Below are 27,331 nucleotides of genomic sequence, written 5' to 3' on the forward strand. Positions count from 1 at the left end.
TTTCCATTCCGTTTACTGATTAAACATCCTAGTTTTGTTTAATGTTTCCAAGACGAACGTCCGGTCGCCACGCCGCTCCGGCCCTAGACCACCGGCAACCCGGCATATGTTTCAAATTTTCTACGACAATTTCGTTTTTCGTCGTTCGACGGTCCCGGAAACATCTCTAAAGAGAATTTCTCCAGAAAACACCAATCGCATACATATAAGGCATAATGTTAAATGCGCACCAAGCCGGATGGACATTATAATCATGCCTACGCGTTTCTACGCACAATACTAAAGTGAGTAACATATTATTGTAATGGTAGGTATTTATACCAATAAATTATACGTTACACATTATCCACATATTATATTATTTGTTACGACATTGTTATCGACGTAGAAATAATTATTGAACAATGACAGTGATGACACTATTATATTTTATTATGCGTGTTTGCCATTGCGTTAATTTCGACTTAGGTGCCATGCGCTTTATAATAATATAATTAAGTCGAGCGAGGAAATTATAACACGTAGGTATACTACGTGGTACTATCAACGAAGTTGTTATTTTGTAGAACATAATTCGACACGATATTATAAATATCTATATGCATTTAAAATATGTACCTATATTTGTTTGTTTTTATTTTTTAACTGCCCGTGCATCAACCAGATCCGAATCCGCCCTCAATTTTTTTTCCTTTAACTCTGAAGAAGGTTATTATTATTTGGAATATTAATAATTTATAATAAATTGAATGTTTATACTTATACATGCAGTGCATTAATGAACGTTAGTGGAAAGAGCTAAAATATTTAAAATTTTAAAATTAGCAGCTAAAACTATAAGCATTATCTCGTCTAAACTTTAAATATACTTATAACTCATAAACTATACTCAACCGAATTTAGATTTGGAAGTATCAAAATAGTTCGAAAAATTCTCTGCCCCAGAATATGAATTTAAAAATGTATGTTGTCGTTCAAAAAAATTAAAAACTTACAAAATTATAAAGATATAAATATAAATACTTTTTTTAAATGTTGTTTTGTTTTTCATAAATAATTTAAATTGAAACCAAAAAAATCTAAAAATATATTATCATAGGTTTTTCTTTTAAACGTTTGAAGATCAAATTTTGATAAGATTATTTATTTAATCAAAGAATGATGTTACACATTTTATTATAATTAAAACAAAATTATTTAGGGGAGCTTAACACTATTACATATATCTATTATCTATTTATTTTTATATGCTTATAAGCAATGAAATTATCAAAATATATTAATTAATTATAATTATATTATATTATGAACCTATTCACGCAGTTTTACCTTATGAAAAAAAAGTAATAACAATAAATTGTGTACATTATTAGAGTAACTAAAAAATCTTAAAAATATTTAAGCTCGGTATTTTTTTTTATACACATTTTAAGTTCAAATGACAAATTTGGACAAAATTAGATTGTTAATCGAAGAATACAAATGTTAGTGTATTTTATTAATGAGTACTTGAAACTTTTAACGTGTATTATTATACTTTAAATACACAGTTAAATTTTTAAATACAATGTTTTTGGTAAAAATTAGTTCAACCTATATACATATACAGCTGTATTGCTATAACAGTAAAATTAAATACTTTTATAGTATAGGTAATATAAATATTAAATACATCATAAAATAAACTTGGTAATATAAGCTGACAGACAATTTTCATTTAGCATGGTTTTTCAAATACAATAATTTATCATTTAATTTAAATTAAATACATACATTATATACAGTGGTATACTATATAGACACCTATATTATACAGCAGAGCAGTTTACTTTGCCCCTTTTTGAGAATGAGTTTTTTAAAACTTAAAGAGATTAAACGCTGTATTTAAATTATTAGTCGATTTGTGCATCAAATTTTCCAATCTAAGACTATTATACCTACACGATGAACCACAATCGAGGACTTCATTAAAATTTTTTTTTCAGATGAACGATCCAGAGACGGTCGTAGTACCCGCATGTGTTGTCTTCGTCTTATACTAACGCTTGACATACCAAAACTTATTTAGTATTTTCAACTTTATGTTGTAAGCTCAAATATTAGAGTGAACTCAGCTATTATAAAACTTGAAGGTAAGAATATTATCTGCGTTATAAAAAATATATTTTCGTCACATCATACCAGTTAGGACTTAGGATTATATTAAAGACGGGTACGAGTCGCATACAATGATCCAACCAATAATAGTATCATATCACTGAATTACACATCATTATCTGAGACACTGATAGGTTGTTGTAGAGGAGTAATATTAAAAGAAAAAATTTTCTACCTCATTAAATAAGGTTGAAACACCTATATATGTATACAAATATACTCACAAATTACAATAAGTGTTTACGATGATATATGGCTATTATATTATACTAAAATCTGTTTTAAAGGGCGTCGGACGTCAAATACATCATCGGGTGTTAATATATTTTTAAATTAATTATCACTCAACGTTCATTAAGAAGTAGTGGCGTAGCCGAGATTTTTCTTTGTGGAGGGGAGGAGGTTATAACTGGCTATGGTCTCTCAGAAGTTTATCAAGTTTTATACTTATAATTGATGTACTTAAAATAATTGTTTTTGAGAAAAAATATTTATGATTTTTTTTAAATTAAATACAATATAACATTTGAAAAAAAAAATAAACAAAAACCTATTAATTAAATAAGTACGGTTGATGACTTTTACAGCCGCAGTTTCCATAGTCTATATTAGACTTTATATTAAAGTCGTATAGATAACTTACTATCATATATCATTTTTAAATTTACTTTAAATTTAGCGGGGAGGGTGCGGCCTATTCAGGTCTCCTTATGACTATGCTATTGCCTACTGCTAAGTATTAAGTAGTAGTGTAGTACCAATCGTGACAATATATAAAACGGTATAAGAAAATTAAAGTAAATTTGTCTATTTTTAAACAATTTCGATCGATCGAGTCGAGTCGGATTCCCACGACTAGTTTACTTGTTAACCAGTACTCCAATAATACCAAATGGGCAATTAACTTGTTTACAAAGCGTTCCGACAACTGTAGGTATACCTATTTGTCAATATATATTATGTCAGCATATAATCTTAGTTTCTTCGATTTGTGTTACGTTTACCGACATTTATTGGGATGCGCGTCAATAATTGTACAAATATAAAAATATACAAGACCTTTGCCGCAGACAGTACATCGTATGCGACGCGATCTTCCGTTCCATCTTATTGTGTTGTCGTATTGTAGGTAGGTAATTAGTAGACGATTCGGCATTCGCTACAGTGCTTGCACACTGTACTTGCAACTATTAAGCACTGCGTTACCGTGGCCAAGACTTGGGAATGAAGCTTTAAAGTGCGATTTCCTTACAGCGTCAATCAGTGGTACTCATAGGCGTGCGCACGGTGGGTTCCGGGTGTGCCTGTGCACCCCCCCAACATGTAATTGGGGCCCTAAAATTTAAGTCCTATAGCATTTATATGGGTCCGTATTTTAACTAATGTTACTAGAATAAATATAATATTTTTTCTAAAATATGTTGTAAAAAATTATGTTTTGGGATAAAAAAAATAATACAACTTAAAATATTTTAAATTTGCGTGGTAAAACTTATTATGATTATAACAGCTAGATGTTATTGACTACAAAAGTATAAATAATAAATAAAATATATTACGATTATCTTGAAAATAGATTTTAGATCCAACTATATCTAATGAACTATTATATAACTATTGGTACTAGTAATACTACTGATTAATATGTGATATAATTTAAATAATGTTTATTCAGGCATTATAATTTATTAAAATATGTACATATCTTGTTAAGAGAGGGCCCGAAAAAATTGTAGGCACCCCCCGAAATTCAGGTCAATTTTTTATACGAAAATCATGTTTCATAATGATTTGAAAATATAATAATTCCGACTGTAATTTGGTGTTAAATCTAATGGTGTAAAGCCTTTGTCATTTTAAATTTGTAATAATAATTTATTTTTTAAAATTAAAAATAATAAAATAAATAAAAAACAAATATATTGATAAAAGCAGGTATGTTGTATCCAATTTTTGCTTGTTCTTATAAATTTTAGAATAGATCAAAAAATGGCTATCAAAAAAATATTTAATTTCTATGTAAAATCTTTAAAACTTTCATATCACTCAGCTTTGGATTTCTTTCAAGAATATAATGACTAAGCACACATACCGTTTAACATAATTTAAATATTATACGTTAAAAATATTTTACAATTTATAGGTAGATAACAGTAAGTTATAAAATATAAGTACACAAAATAAAATCTTAAATTCTTAAAACAACTAATTCAGAAAAATAAATAGTGATAAAATGGACTTAAACATGTATTAATATGTCGTATACACCAATTGCCTAGATAACATAATGAAATTTAAAATAAAATATGGTGTTAACTACTAATTTTGATTTTATGTAAAGTTAAACATGTTATGTCGTTGGCCTATATTTTTCACTCGATGATAATATAACACGAACATACGATAGTTGCAATTGCGAAACCTTTGTCATGTGATAAGTGTAACTAGACCTTTGAATATTTTTTAATACCCTCCCCCCACCGCTAAGACTTGAGTTTCAATACAATTTTTATCCTTATAACTAGGTACTGACTTTTTTTTTTTTGTTAATAAACGCTATTGTTTGTTCCAGATCGGTTATTACAATTTATTATAAATGCAAAAAAAAATCGTTACCTAGTCACAATTGTTGTTTATAAGCATTTAAAGTTCAAATGTTTACGATATGTCAAAAATCGAAAAAATTTGGAATTTGAAAATTCCTAACATTTTTGTGATTTATAATAAGTACCCAATACAAGATTTACCATAACTTGTTCTTCAAATAACTGAAAAATGTCTAGCGTCAATAGGTAAAAAATAAATGTATGAGCGTATGAAATTTAATTTTTTACGAAATCGCATAAAATAACGATATATTACAATTTAAATTTAGGTAATAATATAATATATCCTACTAATTTTCCTAGACTGACAAATCATCTCGTTCAGAATCGTTTTTCGTATACAATACCTGTCATTGCATTCAAATTTAACACATTCATTATAGTGACACACTCTCCATTTCTACTATACAGCAGAGCGATACTCATTTGCCCTTGCCCACCCTTTTTTTATCATCAAAATCCACAATTTTTATATTTTTCATATTTTACATAAATAAAAGATTTTCTGTAAATTTTTTTTCAATTTATCGTACAATAGTGCACGGATAATAGGAAAATAAATTATATAGATACTACAATTAAACTCATTAAAATGCCGAAGACGCTTTCTTTTTTTTTTTATTAAATTTAAAACTTGGAACGATAAGTTTTGCTTTTAACAAAACAATTATAAGTAACTTAAGTTTGACGAATATTATAGTGTGTGTGCATTTCTATATAAAAATGTTTCTAGCGAGTCAATTTTTAGTTTTTAACTAATCAGTCGTAAGACGATATCCTACAATAACAATAACCGTAACTAAAAATAAAAAAACAATATTATTAAAATACAAGTATTTATAAGTACTAAGCATATTTTAATTACAGATGCAGTTTTGTTTATCATATTCAAGTTTGGTCGTGGAAACATACATTGTTTACTATAGAGAATTAAATCTCAAGACTAGTCAACTAAAAAATTTGTGAGCTTAAACATGTGTTATGAACAAATTGGTTATTATAAATAGTTTGTGATCAAAATGTATCGGAGTTGGTAAATTGCGTTCCCCAAATAAAGGTATATTCATATGCTATGTGAATTGCGGCCCATGTACTATTAAAACATACGTAAATTGCGTCCCGGGCATATTTGGAATGTACGTAAACTGCGGCTATGGATATTCCGATTTCCAGTCGGCTGTACAATTCAATTATAAGTATTAATTTTTGATTGATAATATACACTAATATAATATTACTAATTACTATCGGCCAGTGTGCATGTGATCTAAGATCTTACGCACGAGGTTTTACGTTGCTTTACAGCTTACGAATCATTTTTAAACGTAATAAAAATGTACGCGTTATGAAAAGCGAAAGGAATAAAATTTTGAAAGTAGTTAACGGTTTCAAGTTTCGTTTTCACAAATTGCTAAAAAATAGTATTTAACTTTGGCGTTGCACAATTAAAATCTGTTTTTTGAAATTTAATGATAATAATATGTGTATAGTTTTCAAGATCACAATCATTTTTAAAATTTCGGAACAAATAATAAATCGGCAGAAACTTGACAACAATTTAAAAAGATTCCGTTGATGATATGTTTACCAGACCATCTAAAATTATCCATTCTGAATTAAAAAATGCTTGGATGTAATTTACGTATGAATAAAAAATATTAATTTATACCCAGGCCGCAATTTACGTATGTACAAAATATATCCGGGCCGCAATTTACATAAAAAATTAAAAATGGGACACAATTAACAGCGACCCAAATGTATAAAGGTACCGCGGTTTTGTTCAAAAGTTAGTTTAGTTTTCTTTTTTTTATAAAATTGATGTTTTTTTTAACGTATTCGATTTTTAAATTTACAGATGCCAACCGTACTAATTGGTACTTATTTCAATATCGCACAGATAGTTTTCATGGGTTAGCTTAAAAATCAAAAGCCAACCAACCAATATGAGATACACATGTGCTATTAGGAGGATGCTGGGGCATTCCAAGGCTCTAATTTAGCACCCCAGTTCAAAAACATCAACAATTGAAAAATAACCAATTAGATACTGGACTACGTCACACGATGATCAATCAGTAAGTTTTGTTTAGATTTTTCGAAAATAAACATAAATTATTACAGTGGAAAATTTTACTATAATAGTAACGTATGTTTTTATAGAATATATAAATGTTGTCAAAATATAATATATTATTATTTTAATATTTAATAAATATTAAATTAAATATTTTTTTATTCGGGAGTACATTTATATTTATCACAGTAATTTAAACGTTAGTTATTTTAACTTCACCGACATACACAAATGTTATACCTACATGCCAACCTGGTAAGTAATTCATTTTTTAAAGGAGTCTAGTTACGAAATAAATTACCAAATAAAATAGTTTTTAAATATGTTTACTACTTAATAGGTACTTTATGACCATAATAATACAATTTAAAATTCTCTGATTTTAGTACAAGCGTAATTATAAAATTTAAAACGTAGAACAATGGTTTTGAGTTTAACTATAAATTTATAAGTAACTCGAGTTTGACGAGCATGATGTGTATTTCTATAAAAGTTAGTAGTATGCTTCTCGCGAGTTACACTTTTAAAACTAACCAGTCATATAACAATATTATAAAATAGATAATCAAAACATAAAAACAATATTATTACAATACATAAGATATTTATAAGTACTAAATATATTAAATTACATGTGCAGTTTTGTTTATCATTTTTAGGTTATCAAGTTATGGAAACATATTACCTACTTAGAAAGAATTAAGTTTTCAAGACTCGTCTAATTAACTTAATTTTAAAATTTTAAAGCCTACTAAACGTGTAATTTTAAAAACAAATCTGGGTGGTCGCTTATACAAACATTTTTTTAGAAAAATTTAGAAAAAAAATCTGAAGGTAACGGGTTTTCTTTTTTTATAATTTAATAATTGTAATTGGTATAATTATAAAAGTATCCACTTTTTATTTAACAGAGTTCAACCGTACTGTTCGTACTTATTTCAATATCGCACGAATGGCCAACGTGCGGTGGAGTAAAAATGAAAAAAAAAAACCACCAACCAACAAGTACACGTAGTCAAAGAATCGAAAAAAACGCCAGTCAAGTCATGTACGTATTATAATTAAACTTTCAATTAACAATAATCTGTATGCATATTATGAATGATAAAAACCTTACGTGTAAGCACATTTTGACAAGTGAAAAAAAAGAAGAGACAAAAAGTGAATACTTTATAAAATATAGTAACGGATAATAATAATAATAATAATATAGTCGTTTTAAATTAATTTCGTCGCAGAAGTCGACCGACTAACCGCCGACCGTATGGAGCGAAGACGCGGCGCATAATAATATTGCGTCTCGCAGTCGTAACACACGTATGACAAAACAAGGTTGTACACCGGTGGTAAGATTGGTGACGTTCAAAAAAAAAATTTATCAACCGAGTAGTACAATCCATCACCCGTGGATTAAATACAATATAAATAAATAAATAAATATATATATATAAGAAAAAAAAATTAAATTTAAAAAAAAAAACGTAAAGTACAATATCGAATAAATCGGGGGGGAATAAAAAAAAATTTAAGAAACAAAATAAAAAATACGCTACTGATCAAATTTCTAATATTATCTATATGCACATATATGTAAACGTTTCGAATAAAAAAAAAAAAAAATTTCACGCTCGCAAACAATTTTTAATTACACCTTTTTTAACACGCACTCACGTATATATATAAATATATATATATTTCACACACATACACACACACGCGTACTGTTTTGTTCGCAGGCGGAGCAGCAGTACACATGACGCGCGGCGAGAGTTTGAGAAAAAAAAAAAACCGTATCGTGTGAAGTGGCGCCTCTTCACACGAGTATCCCAGCCGGACACGCTTTTCGGATCGCCCCCGCGCACAGTATTCATGTATACAGTTTTGGCGGCGGTCCGCTCGTTCATTGATTGATGGCCTGCGACCAGGAATGCATGTCGGCGGCGTTCAACTGGAACTCGCCGAACGCGGCGGTTTCGTCGACGTTGTTGTTGGCCTCCGCGCCGCCGCAGTACGCCGAGTCCACGTAGAAATTGTTGTTGGCCAACAACAGTTTGCCGGGATCGAGGACCATGTAGTCGACCGCGTGAGAAGCGGACGCGTCCGCGCCGATAAAGTCCGCCGCGACGGCGGTGGAGGACCCGTCGCCGTGCATGCCGCCGCCGCCGCCGCCGACGCCGCCCTTCAGGCAAACCGCCGCGTCGGCCGAAGACGAAGACAGCTGTCCGTAGTAATCCACCGCGTCGTGCGGTGCCATCGACGAGTACGCCATCAGATCCAACGAGTCCGGACAGTCCTCGGTCTTGATGGCGGTGTAGTGCTGCAACTGCTGGCCGGCGGCGTGATGATGGTAGCCGACGACGCCGTCACCGCAACTCTGCTGCTGCAGCATTTGCTGCTGCTGCTGGTAGCACTGCTGTTGCTGGTCGTTGTGGTGGTTGTTATGGTGCAGCACCGCCGCCGCGGCGGCCGGCTGGTGATGGTGGTAGTCGGCGGCCGACTGGTAGTGTTGCCATCCGCCGCCGCCGCTGTCGCCGCACTGCCCGGGACTCTTGTGGATGGTACCGCTGCCCAAGTCCAACACGGTCGTCGGCGAACACTTGTTGTGGTAACCGGAAGTAGCGACGGCCGCGTCCGACGAACGCCCGTCCGCGTGCTGCAACTGGAACACGTCGTCGTCGTCGGACGTAGGCTGCATCGGTTGACAGTAGACCGCCGACGCGGGTTGCGGCCCCGTCACGAACCCGAAGTCCACGGCGGACATGTTTTGGACGATCGCGGACGAGGAACACGACGACGGCGGCAGTTCGGCCGACTGCAACTGTTGCAGGACGTGGTAGTTGTTTTGCAGTCCCGACGACCAGTCTTGGTGGTTATGGTGGTGTATATCGTCATCGCTACTGCTACTGCTGCTACTATTGTTGTTGTTGTTGTTGTTATGGTGATGGCGATGATGGTGGTGGTGGTGGTGGTGGTGAGAGGGATAAGCGGCTTGCTGATGCTGGAGGATGGCCGTCGCTGGTTCTGGCCCGGGAGCCAGGCGGTTATTATTGTTGCAAACGCAATAATAAGGAAGACACGAGCAACCGGAAGAATCTATAAAAAGTAATAAAATAAAACAAATCATTAGTCACTGTATTTTTGATTAATCGATGTTAATATTATTAGTATACTAGTTGTTTTAAAAAAATAAATAATTATTGTTGTAAAAAGATAAATAAATATTATGAGATTATAATGTATCTATATTATTGTTCAAAATTGTTATAATTTTTTTTTTTTTTTTAATAAAAAAGCACAAAAAACAATTGCTGATTTTTTTTATTCATAAATAATTGTTCAATTATTTAAATACATATTATTACTTCCAATTAAACTCTAAGGTTACTATTTTTTTAGTTTTTTTTTAATTTTAGCCTCCCAGCGTGTCAATAATATCCAATTTGCTCTATACGACAAAAGGAAGTTCCATCTACAAAACGGGATTACAGATATATAAATAAAACATAGATCGTTGAAATATTAATATACATTCATTACTCGGAATATAAAACAGGAAATCACGGTACCTATTATATTAGTATTTGCATGTATTCCTACAGGTTTCTAAATACATGGACCCGTAGTGTTGCTAGCTCAAAATATTAAACATATTTTAATATCTGTAGTTACAAGTTACAAAATACGTTTTTTAAGTGTATAATGCATCGCTAAATATTGTAAATATTTTATTATGTTTACCGAACCATTCATAATTTTGTTTAAATAATTTAGAATAAACAATACAAATTTTAATGTTTGAATTGATTTATGTGATATTGACTATGGTCACAAGATGGCAATATTATTTTAAATCTACGCTTGAAAATACAATTATAGTGTCGATATCGTTTCAAAACATACTTGCCGAATGAAAATGACTAATTAATATTATTATGTTTTATATAAAGTTTAAAAAGACTTATATAATATGTGAAACCACGCGTAGTGTCATCTATAAAAATAATAAATACTATCAACTTACTCATACTTTGGTTCTCTGCAATCAACTCTTGAGATAATTGTGTACTTAAATACTGCTGTTTGCGACTTGCATTACTAATAGCAGCTTTCTGTTTTTGATTTTTTAAATTTAATACCTGAAAAAAAAAAATGTTAATTAATTTCATTGAAAACACATAATTGTTTAGATTGTCAGATTTTAAAAAATTATATCTAAATTTTTCTAAATAATTCGATGGTTTTTATGTTTTTTAACATTGTGTATATTATTAGTCTTTATATGCATACATTTAAATCATTTATTTATATTATGTTATTATTTAAGATAATATTATAATGTCAGGATGCTCTCGTACGAAGTTTATTAGTAATTAAACCACTTATTTTAATCATACCGATCTGTAAAAAAATATGTTTTAGGAGAGTAATTGAAACGTTTGTCATAGTTAGAACACTATATCTTACAGCATAGTATAATTATCGTTTTTACATAAATAATAATATCGTATTTAAAACACATTATTTTATAATATTTCAAATTACATAATGGTGTTTAATATAGTAACCAAAGAATTGGTATACAGTATTAAAGTCTAAAATATATTATTTCCAATATGTTTTTGGTTTTGATTTTAAATGTTTAGGATTTTTGGCCTCTGCTTGGTATTTTGTCTTGTCTAATGTGGGCACAAACACATCTCCTCCTCCTGCTACGTCCACCAATTTCGTCACCTTAGGCGGGCACTTGGATGGAAATGTTGGCCGTTTCAATGGTTTTTTCTTTGTTAGTTTTTGTTCAATTACGCTCTTTTCGTACGACTCGTGTTCCTCGTGCCAAATTTTTCCGTAAGTCATCGTCATGAGAGAGTAGATGTCAGGTTTAGGTTCAGTTTTCATGTACGAAGGAACAAACTGTTTAACATCCACAAACTTCGAAGAAACAATTTGATCTTTTAAAACGGCCTTCTTTGAGGGTACAAATGGTTTTTTATTTTTATTCGACGAAGAACCCGAGTTCAAAGACTTCAAAGACGTGTAACTTGGTGCGGCAGACATAATATTATTATCAGATTGTTACGTTCTATTTGAAATAAATGATATTTTCATAGTTCAAATTACACAATACATAAGCGACTAACAAAGAAAATATTAGACGTAAAAAGTTTAAAACTGCCAGAGGAATAATTAATTATTTGCGTTACCATTGCACATATGTAATATAATATCGTATAGTCAGTATACGTATATAGTTTTTAATCGATAAACAATTAATGGCCAGATGTACTTAAACTATTATCTGTAAATCATAATTAAAATGAGAGAAAATAATTCGTTAACCAAAACGTACGGCACAGTAATTTTTAATATTTTAATCCGACGTCGTACGCCATCGCGGACAACATCCAACATATTATAATATTATGCAGCACACAACATTTATATATATTGTATTTTGCTATATTAAAATATTGTAAATGTAAAACTAGTGATTAAAAGTCAAACTTGTGAATTCCGTCGAACGTTTTTTGCCTCGGGTTTGTTTGTATAAGAATGTACAATCAACAGAGAAATCGAGTTTTAGTATTTATGATTTGACCTACAATATGTTGTCAAAATCCATTCACGTTGTCCGTACCATTCATATTCATAAAATATATTTTATGATTCATGGACAACAGACTAGGCGTTCTTTTTTTTTTTTTTTGTACGTGTGCCAGTGTTTATTATCTATGAAAACCTACAATTAAGGTTTTTTTTTTTAAAGACAATACCAAACGGATTTAATTATTATAATTCGTATACGTCGTACGGGCAGGGCTGACCAAAGTATAATATAACAGTATGCAATAATTTATGTTGTTTTATTATTATTTAATTTTTTTTTTTTTTTTTTGTAAAAGTTCTACATCTCACTCGTTGCTCTAAATTATCGAGTGCAAGTACAAAAGTATATATATATATATATATCCATTTCGTTTTACGGTCGGACGCGTTAGTGAATTTACCACGGTTTTCAAGTCTTAAAGACTTCAAAGATAAGTCGATTAGGCGCGTTTAGATTTTTAATAACAATAATAATAATCGTCGCGTTCTTGGCACAATTTATACACCACCACACCGCGTTATACGTTTTGAACATAAATAATATTATCTAGAACGCGTACGAGTTGAATATAAATTCAAAGAAACGGCACGGATATTTAAAAACGAAATATTTATATTAAAATCATTCAAATCGCCGTGACAAAAACAACGGCGACGGCGGGCGTATTACCGAATAACAGGTAGAGCCAGCCGGCGGCGGCGTCTCGACGACATTATAATAATTTAAAATAAGACATATAATATTCTGTCCAGTACGCCGATTGATCTATAAATCGCACACACGACGACGTTTTTGGCCGTCGGTCAGCGGTCGTTCGTGATCGATATTTATTATATAATATTATCGAAACGGATATAACAACAACGACGGCGGAAAAAACGAACCGTCGATATTTGTGTAATACAATTTTTATAATATATGATGGGAGGGCGCACAAATCGTTCGTTTGTCCCCGAGGTGCCGTTTACCGGCGGGGTACAGCCGGCCCCGTTCGACACCCACCACCCTCTTACACCCACTGACCGGTGGTGGGTCGCCTAACGACGATCATACAGAGTCCGGCAAAATACCTCCCATATTTCAATAAGAGGCAGTTGCAAATAAACAACGGAATAGAAAAAATTCTTCAATTTTTTACTAATTAATATTTATGCCATTTTTAAACATTATATCGGTTAAGTTTCTTGATAGTTTTCCATAACTTTTCGTGTCATTGCTGGTGTAATGGAGGCCAATGACTGGTGATTACAGAGTGATCACGTTAAAAAATTTAAATTTAGATATTTTTTTAAAATCACGTTTTATTTTCGTTATTTTTGTTGGTTTTTATTTCCTTGCCATTACTAAACATCCTATAAAAATGGCACGTATACCACTATCCATCGATACCCTCTGCACCGTTGTACTACCACCACCACAACTCGCACAGCGCTATTTCTAAATAAGGGAGGTTTTGTTTTTTTTGCCGGACCCTGTAATCTGTATAATATAATATATTATTATTTTTAAACGGCGGCGGCATAAAGGTTTTGGCGATAATCGCGTTACCGCACGCACGCGTACGACGAGCGACGGAGGGTGAAATTAAGCACGTCTTGTTTGCACCCGCCGCGGCTGTTCGCCGTGCGCGTGTGTGGCGACTGCTGTCTACGCCGCCGACACGTTATTATTATTATCCGCATAACCAAACTACGTACGTTTCGCGCGCGACCCTTTTAAGACAGTCTTACAGTCGCGCTCCAGACAATATCATAATAATATCATATCATATGGGCCGAAACTCTCGGCAGTCGCTCGTGTTGATATCGTATCATAAGAGCACCGTCGTAGGTAGGTAGGTAATTATTACGGGCGGCGGCATCGCGGAAATACGATTATTCCGGTTCGACGACGGCGATAATATAATTTCGTGTTAGTTAACCGCGCGTTGTAGTGTCACGTGAAAGAAACCCCGGGCCGTATTCAAGTTTCAACCGTTTACCGCGTGTCTAAACTCTAAAGGCGACTTCACACTCCACACACTATCAGTCACCAGTTCACCACTTGTGTCATTTAATAAAATATTTATTTCCATTAAAAAAAACACTCACACACACACACACACACACACACTTATGTAATTTACAGTAAAAAATTACTATAAATTTCAAAATGAATTTTTCCGTAAACCGCGTTATCGCGATGCTACATGACGCGATTTACCCATAATATACTGCCGGTGATATTAATATAACGATATTATTTATTTATTTGTACACGTCTATTCCACTGGCAATATAATAAACAAAATAATATAACTCTAGAGCTGTGGTATCACCCTATAGAGAGCAGGGGTCGACAACTGGCAGACCGCGGAAGGCAAAAAATTCTGAACCTCGTCAAATATACTTGATTATTTACTGTGATATACTAGGTATATAGCATATAAAATTAATTTTTTGAAAAACAAATATCGGACAAAATTATCCGATTTTCATCTCGAGGACACATTGCGCATAAGCTATTCTCCGCGATTTCCCGATTTCAAAAAACTAGCGCTGGAAAAGAAATGCAACTTTTCGCATTAAATTACTGGGTAAACTATTATTATTTACATTTTACCTAATATTGTAATTGTTTAATTTAAATTGATTGTAATAACTAGAATATTGATTTATTATTTTAATCTATTGGACTCGGATAGAAATAACATGTCGACCCCTGCTATAGAGTGACACACAATTAAACCTACTATACGCGCTTTACCTTCGTACTCTGCTCTCTAACATAATTTAGAACGGCACTGTTAACTCGTGAGTTGTACAATGGTACACCACGCTTTTCGATTTCTACGTTCGTTCCTTATCGGCTGGAATGATTCAAAGATTACAATATATACCTATTGGCTATTGGCACTATTCAGTTTTATTAAAACTCCATTGACACATATAGTACGTATATTATATTTGTCTACAGTATACACGACAGTGACTATTAGCTTTTTTATTTAAATTACCGTAAAATATTGACATACCGTCATCCACGATGGGGAAACTTATTAAATATACATGGTAAAAACAAAACAAAAATTAAAACATTATTATAAATAAGTATAGTTTGTAATAAATATTTTTTTCAATTTATAAATCTAAAAAGGTTTTACTGACTTAATTTGTGCGTTTAATTATCTTGCTATTATATACGAATATTAGGATGTGCTTTAGTAAGTGATGTGTTAATATGAGAACATATTGGAAAATGTTAAGAATATAATCGATACTAATCGTACTTTTATTTCTGATAACAAGAATATACGTCTAATTAATCTTTTTTCGATCAAACATATATATATATATAATATACAGATTACGATATGAATCCGATGCGATACGTGATCTCCGCTGGAATATATATATATATATGTACAGCGGTCAACGTTATTCTGTTAACAATTTACTACAGATATCAGTTACTTGTTTAATAATATAATATATGAGCCGACGGAATGGATACACGCCCAATAAATTATAGGTATAACGAATGACCAAACTTTTTTCGGTATAATGAGTATACTATACTCGGTATTTTTAATTTTAATTAGAAAAACAATAAATAATAATTATATTAAACAATCATAGTTAATATTATATTAATAATAATGTACCATTTTAATTATTTAATTTCAATATACAAGAAAAATAATAAAATAAAAAATATCCTAGGCAGTCAGATATGTTATATTAATGAAAAAACAAGATATTTAATTAAATTAATGTAAAATAAGGACTTTAATATACTTTTACTAACTTAAAAATATATACAATGCATTTAGGTAATTAATAGGGCCTGGAACTTGATGCATTTGCATATTATTTTATAATGTTCGCATTCGAGGCTCGTATTTACAGAAATTTGATTCGTGAAATATAAAATTGAATGGTACAATTTTTATTTTACTATTTTTGCATTTTTAAGGAATTTTATAGTATTATATTAATTTTTGTACTTTTTTTTTTTACATATATTTGCATTTTTCTTGTTTAAAGTTGCATTTTATTGTAACGCGTTCAGTTTCCATTAGCTTGTCGATTACCGACATTCATTATCTTTATGATTCGTTGTCGCGATCTAGGATAATTTAATAAACTGTAAGCAGATACTCTATTTTAGGCCCGGTGCGCACGTGTTAACATTTAATTGTTAATAATTACGATTTATGATAAACGAATTATTGTATAAAACGTAAATTTTTAAAAGTGTTATAAGTAATTATAAAGTCATTTTAACATTTTTTAAAGATTTTTAGGTCATCAAGTTCCGGGCCCTAGTAATTAAATATCTGGTAGAAGATTTAATTTAATTACTACATTTTAGTTTATAGTAATCGTCGGCAATTGGCAGACCGCAAGATAGAAAACAGGACCATCAAAATATTTCAAGTAGATCTATGCTAATATAATGATTTGACAAAGAATTTTTTTTTTTTGAATCTCATTTGTTTATTATATTTTATCTTCCGGACTACAATAGAAATTACTTGTCGATATCTGCTTTACAGGTGCTCTGGACTTGTGAGGCTCAAATATAAGCGAGGCTTAGAAAAACTGCCCCCCCTTCACAATCATCCAGACCCTCCTCTCAAACAGTACACATTAAAAGTAAAACATCCTAATATATTTATCGAGACTTACTCAGTTTTTCCTAAACTTTGGCGGGTTATACTATTTACAATAATTTTTAAAAAATATCAGGGACTGGTAAACTGAAATCTCGAGTGTTTTGCCCATTTTAATTACTAATATACAATAAACAAATAACATGACAACAATGACGTTTCGCCAACTTTATAATATCAAAACGTTATTCCACTGTGACATTATTGCATCGTTAATTTAACTCCGTTACCATAATATTGATATCAGCGGATTAAACAACATTTCAATAAATATTTTGTTTTATATTTTTTACATACCTATAACCTATACATTTTATTTACACCACACAGGTTAATCAGACAGAATTTTAAAAAGAGGATAAAAACACAGCTTTGTGTTAATAACATTCAATAAAATATATTAATATCCGCCGCGCAATCAGATTTGTCCGAAACGACGGTATCGGTCTCATCGTAAACGTATCGTTTGAAAAACCGATTTGTCTAAAAGAGGGTTAAACGCACATTACATAGAATAATTTATTATTTAAATGTAACTCAAAACGCATACTTAGAATAATGCACAAACAATTCAACAGTACGTGACAACGTCATTTTTCAATCACCTCGCGCCCACTACTGCCGCATTAGGTACAACGAATGCCAACTGCATCACGCATCCGCGGCCGATACCCGATTCACTAGAAAATACTATTTTCGAAAATATTTAACTCTTAAAACGAATATTATGTCAATGACAAACAACAAGACCATCTCAACCTTTAGAGAAGCTTATTCGAGTCACGAACTTTCGTCACAACCGCATTGCAGCAGCTTACACAACTTCATTCCCACTGTTTACTAATTAATTTTTCAACTTAATAAAATATTTGTTTGTGTAAAATATATTTTTTCTGTTAAATTAATTACAAGTGTAAATCATGCAATACTGACATACATCAACCGTTTCTTCAACCAATCTCCGTCTACAAACCACAACACGGACATTCGTCGTCGAAGGATTGCGCAGTCGCCTATTAGCAACGACAATTCCCTACACCCCTCCCCCAACCCCGACATAGCGCTTTAAATCTACAGGTATCAGCAGCACACACACACACACACACAGTCAAATTATCATTACTCATTACACGTATGTGAAACAATATAATTTGCCATCGACGCGATCGGACGAATCTCTTGTCGTCGCCGATGCAATCGCGGTTCTATAATACATAATATTATATTTTATAGTAACATGATTTAAAACGATTGCGCACAGTACAACAATTAATACACGTACACGACAATAATAATTAGACGGCCGACAACATGATTAGACCACCTCGGGCGGACTGCGCAGACAATTATCATCGAAATTTATAACTTATAAACAATCTAATAATATAATATTATTAAATGGTGTACAGCATTTTATTTGCGTTGCGATATTCTCCAAATCGTATAAATAACTCGCGCACACAAAACTATATAATAATACATATGTATTACCTTTCTGCATATTACTCGGACACCCCGCCCACCACAACCACCGCGAGTGCACCGACGACTTGGGTTTTCGTCGAAATGATTTATACGGCACACACAAATATTGAATTAACATACCCACTACTACTACGCGTGCGTTCGCCCTATAATTACATAGCGTCTCCGCGAAAGGCCGCACGAGCGATAATAAAATACTATGTCGTCGAGTATACGCGTCGTACAACTCATTCACGGGATTTCGCTCAAAAATCCGTCAGATTATTACGTGCATCATGAACCATGTGGTTCTGCTGCACCATCGACGACACAATATCAATGTTATTGTTAAATGCACGCGGCGGCGGTTGCAACGCGATATAACCCGAGAGACTATTATACAAACCGGAGAGAATCTAGTTTTCAAACGAACACGCAAAACACGAACCCATGAAAAAAGATGACCAGCGATGTCTATACAATTTTTTTGTTTCGAGCCTTAACAACTAAGGTTATTGGCTTACAAATTTACAAAATTACTACTAATACATTAGGACACTACTATGTAGAATTTTACAATATTACGATGTGAGTAATCTTAGCATGTACTATGTAGAAAAGGAAAACACAGCAAAAAAGAAAAAAAAACATAAACTATATTATAAGGGCTTTATAAAGTTTGATTATTTTTAAAAAAAATTAAATTTTGTAGAAGTTTTCATAATCGGGTACAAGTGCTTCATATAGGTGTTCAAGTATGTTTAATAAGGTTCTTTGTTCTTATACAATTATTATATGTCGCCAGTTTATAATATCACGCGAAGTGTATACATGGCAGAAAACATTGCGCGAAAAAGTTTAGATACTAATATACCATTTTCAGCAATGACAAATTATTTAAAATAAGTGTAGGTACCTATGGATTTACAGAAAAATGTTTAGTTGCGAGAATGTTCGTGATATCAACAGATTCCAGGGAATTGCTTTACCAATACGAACGAATAAAACATATAACGCTGTTATTATTAACCACTAGGGACGTGTATTTCCGGTTAATTAGTGCAAGAACATTAATATTATCGATGGAGACGGATTTCCAGAATTATTTCTATTAGTAATTTTGTATTATAATAATTAATAATATGTAAAAAGAAAAACATTTTAATTTTAGTAATTCCGCATTACGAAAATGATATTAAGAGAAAAATCGGTTTAGCCTGTGCACAAACAACTTCAACGTACACATCTCAAACCGAACATTGTTTTTATTTTTTTGTGAACACTGGTTTCGCTTTCGTCATTGTGTGTATCATTGATTTACAACGCGTCTCAACACTATACACACACACACACACACACACAATCATAGCCTGAAATGATAATGATCAAGCTATTGAATAGACAGATTATGCTGTCCGTGCCCACTGTATATCGTATAATTATTGTTATTTTATGTTATTGATGACCGCTGTACACGTTTGCAGACCTACTATATAATATTATATATACATATATTATACACACTGTGTATCTCATAATATTATATTTGGTTTTTATTACTACCTTTTTTTTTTTTATATACATATATACTGACAATAGGTATTCCTAAATCTTCAACATTACATATTTTGTTGTTTCATTAATCAATAAGCTATTATTGTTAACAGTAACATGAACATTCATACTAAATACATAGTTCAGAATTTGTTTAAACCTATTTTAGAGAGCAATTGAAAAAATCATAATCAACACCACCATTGTAGCCATGTAGGCGTAATTGTTGTACAAAGATATTGCACAAGTTTTGATGGACTTGCATTTTTAACTGCTAAACATACTTTTACTTTCAAAATATTATATGATTATTAAAAATATTTAGGTATATTTTATTTATGAGTTAAATTGAAAGTAAATAAAAATGTTAACTAAAAGTAGCCGCCACTATTATTCAATATATATTTTTTTTAATATATGTAAATCATTGTAATAATATTTTTATAAGATTATTATTACGAAATTAATTTAAAATCCATTGAATTCGTGGTTGTAAAAATGCATCAAAAACTGTTTTTATTGCATGACTATTGAGATTAATTTATAGTTTGTATTAATTACTAGATTATCTACATTATTTTTGTTGAACATAAATAAGAATTTTATCGCTATGTATACGCACATCATATATATTATAAAATAATAAATTGTTATGCTGAATAACTATTGATAGTTGAATGCATATCTTAAATTGTAAATTGTAATTTGTAATTAAATCTTACTTTATTATTGAAAGGAACATCGCGAGGTAGGATCATGCCGAAGTTTCGAATCTTGCGGCTGGTGCCAAAGCTTCTTCGTGCTTCTGAAGTAGACTTGGCTTCAGGTCTCAGGTGATCGTGAACACCTTTGGCTTGAAAAAATATTGCATACTCTGTATGCCTCCAGAAATGTGTGACAGGGTAACCACAGTGTCCTCTACAAGGCATTATTTCTAAGTGACCATGACACTGTCTATTCGGGCACGGTTTACCTAGAAATGATTATTAGTGGTAAATAATCGTACGCACATATTTTGTAAATTGTCAGATAGGTATAGTGGCGCCACCAGCGGGTTAATACCCAGATCGTAAGCCCTCCTCCTAGCACCGTACTAAGGATTTATATCTAGTGATAAATTGTAATTAGTATTTTTTTTAATTGTTGTTTATATTATATAATATTATGAACCCCTCCTCCCTTAAATATTCTTCGGAAGTAGAAGTACTAAGTAACATATAATATAATTTACAAGTATGGAAACAACAAAATTTAAATGGAAATTTATATTAATAGATATTCAAAAGAATAATTATACAATTAATAATAAAATTGTAATACTAAAAGGATTTTTAATTAGATATACTACAAAGTAAAGAGCGTGTTTGATTGAAACCGGCCGCAGTCGTAGGCTGAAGTTATGTTATAGTTTTTATCGTCGGACAACCACTAACCAGACGAGGTGACATTATTATTATAATGATATTGATTTATAATTAATCTAGGAATCTAACCTTCATTGTTAAAATGTACTTCATAATCTCAACTAAAATTCGCGTCATCAAACAATGGAAAAGATTAATTTAAATACTAGTTCATACATAATTAGTGGTCTTATTTGTCTTCGAGTTTAATAAATAAATATAATGCTCATTTCACTTTATTAGAATGGTTTCGAAATATTTTATATCATAAAATTATATTATGCATGACAATTTATCGTCAAATTACGTGGTATGTAATTAAAAACTTGGTTTCCATTCGATTTAAAAAAAAAATAAATTAAAAAGCTCGTCTGAATATTAAGAGAATTTTCTCACTATTAATTTGTATAATTATCATTGTTAGGTACTTTGACATTCATGCACAGCTACAAAATACGTGGAGATCTATTCAAACAAAAATAACATATTATTATGTTTGACAACTCATTATAGACGAGCATCCTTTTTAAAATATTAAAATATATAAATAGTTTAAAAATAAATTGTACTATATTCAAATGTTTTTTTTAAATGTTAAGTAGGTATATTTATATACCTATATGTAATCAAATTCAGAGTTGATTCCGTGAATATTCTCATCCTTCCTAACTTAATTATCTCCCTGAAAATCCACCTCGTCGACTACTTTAAAAATGGCGCAGAAACCTCATAACTTAAACTTATCTAGTCACGGGAGGTTCAGTCAATTGGACGGTTATCTTAAAAGCATTGACAATTCGTAAACATTTTTTTTCTTTTATAACACAATATGATTATTGCACCTAACTTTTTGTATAAATTGAATAGTTTCTCTTTTCTAAATAATTAAATAAAAGTATCTATATATATTACATTTTATCATTGTACATTCGGAATAGTTATATGTGATAATCGCTGTCCGAACTTCATAGATCTGTAGAAATCTCAATGTAAAAAAGTTGTAATATTATGTATGCACATTGCACACCCTTTTAGCTGTTTAAATAAAATGTTAAAACCAAATAATAGCTAATCATAAAAGTGTAGGAAATAAAAATTAATATAAATACCCAAAATATAAATAGATGTATAACATAAATGATTATTTAACCCAATCAACTTATCAACTTAATAATTATACTATTTATACTATAAGTCTATAAATGTCCAAATGTCCGATTAATTATACATTTAAATAATAACCTATATTTATTAGTTATAACTCATGTTAACGTTTCTATGGGTGCTTAATGATAGTTAAATTTAAATATTTTTAACTTAAAACAAATAACTAACAATGATAATAAATAAAAAAAAAGTCTACAAATTGAAGGATTTTAACACATAAGTTTTTTTTAAATTTTTGTTCATTTTATATTTATTAATATAATAATAATTTACCTTGTTGCTTTTTTCGAGCCTTATCACATATAGCTGGTCTTAGGTGAACAGTGTCTCCCGAAGGAAGTATACACCTTCTCGAGCATAGCAGAACACCCAAACACGATTTCTTTAGTATGTGCACATTGTGATTGTTGGTGTTTCTCATTGCCCATCCAGAAGCGTGTCTCTTTGCTTCTTCGCAATTAGGTGGGTATACCAAGCGACAATGCCCGTCAGCCCATTCTTCCCATAAATTGAAGTTACTCACCTACGAAAAAAAAAATATTACAATGATATTTAAAAACACAAAAGGAGTAATAAAAAAAAAATACTACAAATTTATATGTACTTCGGTCAAAATAAAATCTCGCATAAAATTAAATTTCAAAAACATTAAGATTAAATGTCTATGAATTTAATATTACTATATAATTATAAGGTGAACACTATAATATAATATAGAAAAAAAAATTACAATAAAGTACCTATAGTTATAACAGATTTTAAAATAATAAAATAAAATACAACTATACAAATATAATAAGATATAGCTGACCATTTATAGGTATTGGCATAAAAATAATGTTCATTATCAAAACGAATGATTAGTAAGCACTAATTTGTAATTATTATTAAAGTAGTAATTACTTATTATTAATAAGTATTAAGTAATTATCAATCTACCTACTCTGATTATTCAATTACAATGTAAATACTAAATATTTTAATTAATTAATTTTAAATAATACATCGATACCTTATCGATCTTTTTCTTTGAATCGACAATATTCAACAAAGCTACATTATAAAAATGTACTGCTTTTGTTGGACAATAATTAATATTAAACACAGTGATGTAATAAGTACTGATCAATAAAAGCTACTTCAGGGCTTTTGCTAATTAGGTATCAAGTTAAATTAAAAAACCATTTATTAGGATACTAACATTTTTAAAATCAAACGTGTAACTCATTGATAATAATGTTGATATTATATTTAATATTTATAGAATTTCAAAATGTGTACAATGTACACACGGCACACATTACACGATATATCACATATAATATGATTTTTGTACATAGTTTCAAGGAGGACCTGAAGCTCTAAAAACCGTGTTTTTGTACGAGGACGCTCTCAAAAAGTCGAAGCTACCGATTGAACATAAAGATATCATTTTTTTCATTTTTAAATGCAATTGATAGCCAAATAAATAATAAATAATATTAATAATCGACTAAAATAAAACTATTAATAAATATGCTTTTAATATAATACTTATAAAATAATAATATCAATTAAAACTATTTTTTCAACACATGGGTAATTTATTTATTTATTATACTTTATACCTATTGGATTTTTTATCTGATAATAAATGTACATATTTGTTCAAATACACATATAAATTATAAAATAATATAATATGTTTTTATAGAAATATAAGATTTTATCAGTTCTCAAAACTTAAAACATCACATTTAAAATAAATATGGAAAATAAGAAACATCACGTATTTATATATGTATAATATATGATGTTTGGACTACATCGATCAACAGTTTACTTAAAAGCATACAAATAAATAACGCAAAACAACATTTTTTTACTAATAACTAATAAAAAATATATATATTATATCAAATTTACCCTTGGAATAATCGAATCGTTAATGTCCCAATCTGCGATTCGAGAAATAGATTCTGCAGGAGGTCTTCCGCGGGAGTAACTATATTCATTGCTCATGCTTTGATTTTCGTATTCTTGTTTACTAAAATATCACAAATAAAACTTTATAATTTAATATGTTATTTATAAAAGTCCAAGAAATGTGTCGTACAAATTTACAATATTATATAATATTAATTCGGACTGTTAACGAGTAATATCGTAGATCTTAGGTTTTCAAAATATTAATAGACTTCGAAGAATATTAGCCATTAGGCATTAAATATCTACTGCTATACTATTGTAACGATAAATACCCAAGTCGGAGGTTCGGGAATATCGGTTTAAATATATACCAATAGCTAAGAAGAAATGTTCAGCTTTAGCCCGAAAGAAACGTGGAATGAAAACGTGCCAATTATTACGAATTACACCTAATAGTGATATTACATATATGTATAACACATTTAATGGGTATAGTTTCAAATATTTATATACTGGATAATAGGAAATCGGCAGTTAAACGGTGTGTTGGTTGGCTTTAAATCGTAATTATAGATTGTTAAAAACTAACGATTTAATATATTTTATTGACTATTTATAACTATGGCTATACTATAAGAGTATTTATATAAACATAATAACATTTAAAACTAGACAAGTAGGAAGTAGGTAATATATATATATATATAGGTATAGATCATCGCGCGCAGAGATTACCTACGCGAAAAATAATAGCGTGTCGATATTTTCAAAATGATTAATATTGATTTATATAAGCACACGTAAACGCGTTTAATGCCAACGTCTCTAAATAATTGTACTAGACGCACGACGATATATTTGTATATACAATTAATAGAGCTACGGTATAATAACATGACGTAAATATAGAATATAAATAATAATAATAATACCTATAAAACTATTGCTACGATAACAAGTTCGTTACAAATTTACTTATTAATAATAAAATTATTGATATATTTTATAAACACCTAGGCACGCAAATGTCCTCGGCACATATCCTGTACACCTAATATTAGCATATTATTATTATTGGTATTAGTGTTCCCACCTACTTGTGATATTATACGCGAGACGGAAAAAAAAAATCGAAAAGATCGACAATAATTGTTTATGACGTATAATAATAACAACGATAATAATAAGTGCACGGCGTACTGCAAACGCGATGTCACGACGACACCGCGCCGAAGCGATACATTATAATGTGGTTTACTCACAAAATGACGACCATAATCGAAGTACGGTGTGCTGCTGTCGCTGTCCGTCGTCGGCGGTCGCTTGCTGCTCGTCGCGGCGGCGGCGGCTGTACCAATAATTATCGTTATCGCGGGCAGAGATAGGACACGGTGCGCCGCGCCTGTCTACACGAGGAGGTGTAAATTCAAAACGACGGCGATAGCGTCGTCGTTGTTATCGACGGAGTGACAACATCGAGAGAGTCGTTACGCCGATAATGGAACACGTCGCCCGACGGATATCGTCGTTCTTATCGCGCGTACACATACGACGCGGGATCGTCGCCTGTCCGGTGGTCCCGGTAAATACTATTTTTATATTTTTTCGCGATCGACCGCTGTGCGTGTGTGTGTCGGGGCGGCGGCGGTAGTCGGTCGTCCGACGGAAAACGACGGGACGAAGACGAGAGCAGAAATGAAAAATAAAATTTAAAAGACCGGTGGACGGCGCGCGGTCGCGGACTGACGAACGGACGCGATGCGTGCGAAACGATCACTGAGCGGCGTCGATCCTGTTGCTGGTCCGGACGGAGTTATACCGGCGGCGGCGGCGGCGGCGTCGGCGGCGGCGGCCCTCGGGTTTTGCATTTTGGGCCGTACGCGCGTCGGCCAATGGGAACGCAGACCGAACCCACCGATTTTAAAACGGTAGTTACGCGCGCGGCGCCGCTAATCCGTTACCGCCGCCGACGACACGTCGCACGGGTCGTACCTATGTGTCATTATCGTGCCTCTATAACATTATTATTATTATTATTATTATTATAATATGTAAAACGTCGTACTCGCGTAATATGTTTTTCAAGTTTTTTTTATGTATCGAATCCAATAACAATGACGTATGGCATCGACGACCGCGAGGTATAGATCATATAAATCATTATTATTATTATTATTATTCTGTACGATCTATATATAATATGTACGTGATATTATTATTACGATATATATTATGACGGTAAGACTTGTGCCTCGCAAAGGTATATCATATTGTAGAAAGAACAAAAAAAAAAGGTGCCCCTACTACCGCACGCATCGCGTTATTTATTATACCCACACCGAGTCGTCGGACGAACGATAGTGTACAATAATATTGTTAAGTACAGTTTGTGATGAGATGTCTATACAAATATAATATAATAACGTTATTATTACGTGATAATGTGGACTGCACTGGTATACGCGCGTAAGTCGCGTATGATATCGGTCGATGGACGTGTGTGCGCCTTCTTGGTGGGTCTTTTTTATTTTTTTACGCGGGCTGCAGGTACGACAAAGGTACACCGCCGTTATCGATTTAAATATACAATAAATTATATCCGTATTATATACAGGTTAGAACCGAGGATAAAAAAAAGACTCGTAGTCGAACAATAACATATAGTCGTGTAATATTGCACCTAACGGGGTGGCAAGGATGACATCGTAAAAATAATTCGATCGCGTAAATTCCCCC

General features: G+C 31.6%; 1 protein-coding gene and 1 long non-coding RNA gene across 5 annotated transcripts; one reads left to right on the plus strand and one right to left on the minus strand.

Moving 5' to 3' along the window:
- Positions 1-8,711, plus strand: LOC132927192 (uncharacterized). 2 transcript variants are annotated; one of them, XR_009661667.1, is made up of 6 exons: positions 1-284; positions 1,986-2,132; positions 5,631-6,552; positions 6,622-6,841; positions 7,500-7,888; positions 8,577-8,711. It is a non-coding gene; the product is annotated as an uncharacterized LOC132927192 (long non-coding RNA). The 2 variants fall into 2 exon arrangements; XR_009661666.1 differs by lacking the exon at positions 8,577-8,711 and having other exon boundaries at positions 7,500-7,674; positions 7,752-7,884.
- LOC132927191 (transcription factor glial cells missing-like) lies at positions 7,151-26,391 on the minus strand. 3 transcript variants are annotated; one of them, XM_060991672.1, is made up of 6 exons: positions 25,858-26,391; positions 24,593-24,713; positions 22,961-23,210; positions 20,840-21,090; positions 10,868-10,976; positions 7,151-9,933 (listed from the first exon to the last, which is right to left on the minus strand). In XM_060991672.1, the coding sequence occupies exons 1-6, from the start codon at positions 25,869-25,871 to the stop codon at positions 8,741-8,743; spliced, it is 1,938 nt and encodes a 645-aa protein (XP_060847655.1). In that variant the 5' UTR covers positions 25,872-26,391; the 3' UTR covers positions 7,151-8,740. The 3 variants fall into 3 exon arrangements, with proteins under 3 accessions (XP_060847655.1, XP_060847654.1, XP_060847656.1); XM_060991671.1 differs by having other exon boundaries at positions 10,862-10,976; XM_060991673.1 differs by lacking the exon at positions 25,858-26,391 and adding an exon at positions 25,693-25,809 and having other exon boundaries at positions 10,862-10,976.
- Between the last annotated feature and the right edge of the window lie 940 nt (positions 26,392-27,331).

This window comes from Rhopalosiphum padi, chromosome 3 (genome assembly GCF_020882245.1).
Source record: "Rhopalosiphum padi isolate XX-2018 chromosome 3, ASM2088224v1, whole genome shotgun sequence".
Classification (NCBI taxonomy): domain Eukaryota; kingdom Metazoa; phylum Arthropoda; class Insecta; order Hemiptera; family Aphididae; genus Rhopalosiphum; species Rhopalosiphum padi.

Bases quoted from the DNA above. Each gene is read 5' to 3' on its own strand.
- LOC132927191 (XM_060991671.1), bottom strand. The intron at 23,211-24,592 runs GTAAATTTGATA...TTTTTTTCGTAG, and splicing joins ACGATTCGATTATTCCAAGG to GTGAGTAACTTCAATTTATG. The intron at 9,934-10,861 runs GTAAGTTGATAG...TACTTTTTATAG, and splicing joins TGCAGAGAACCAAAGTATGA to ATTCTTCCGGTTGCTCGTGT.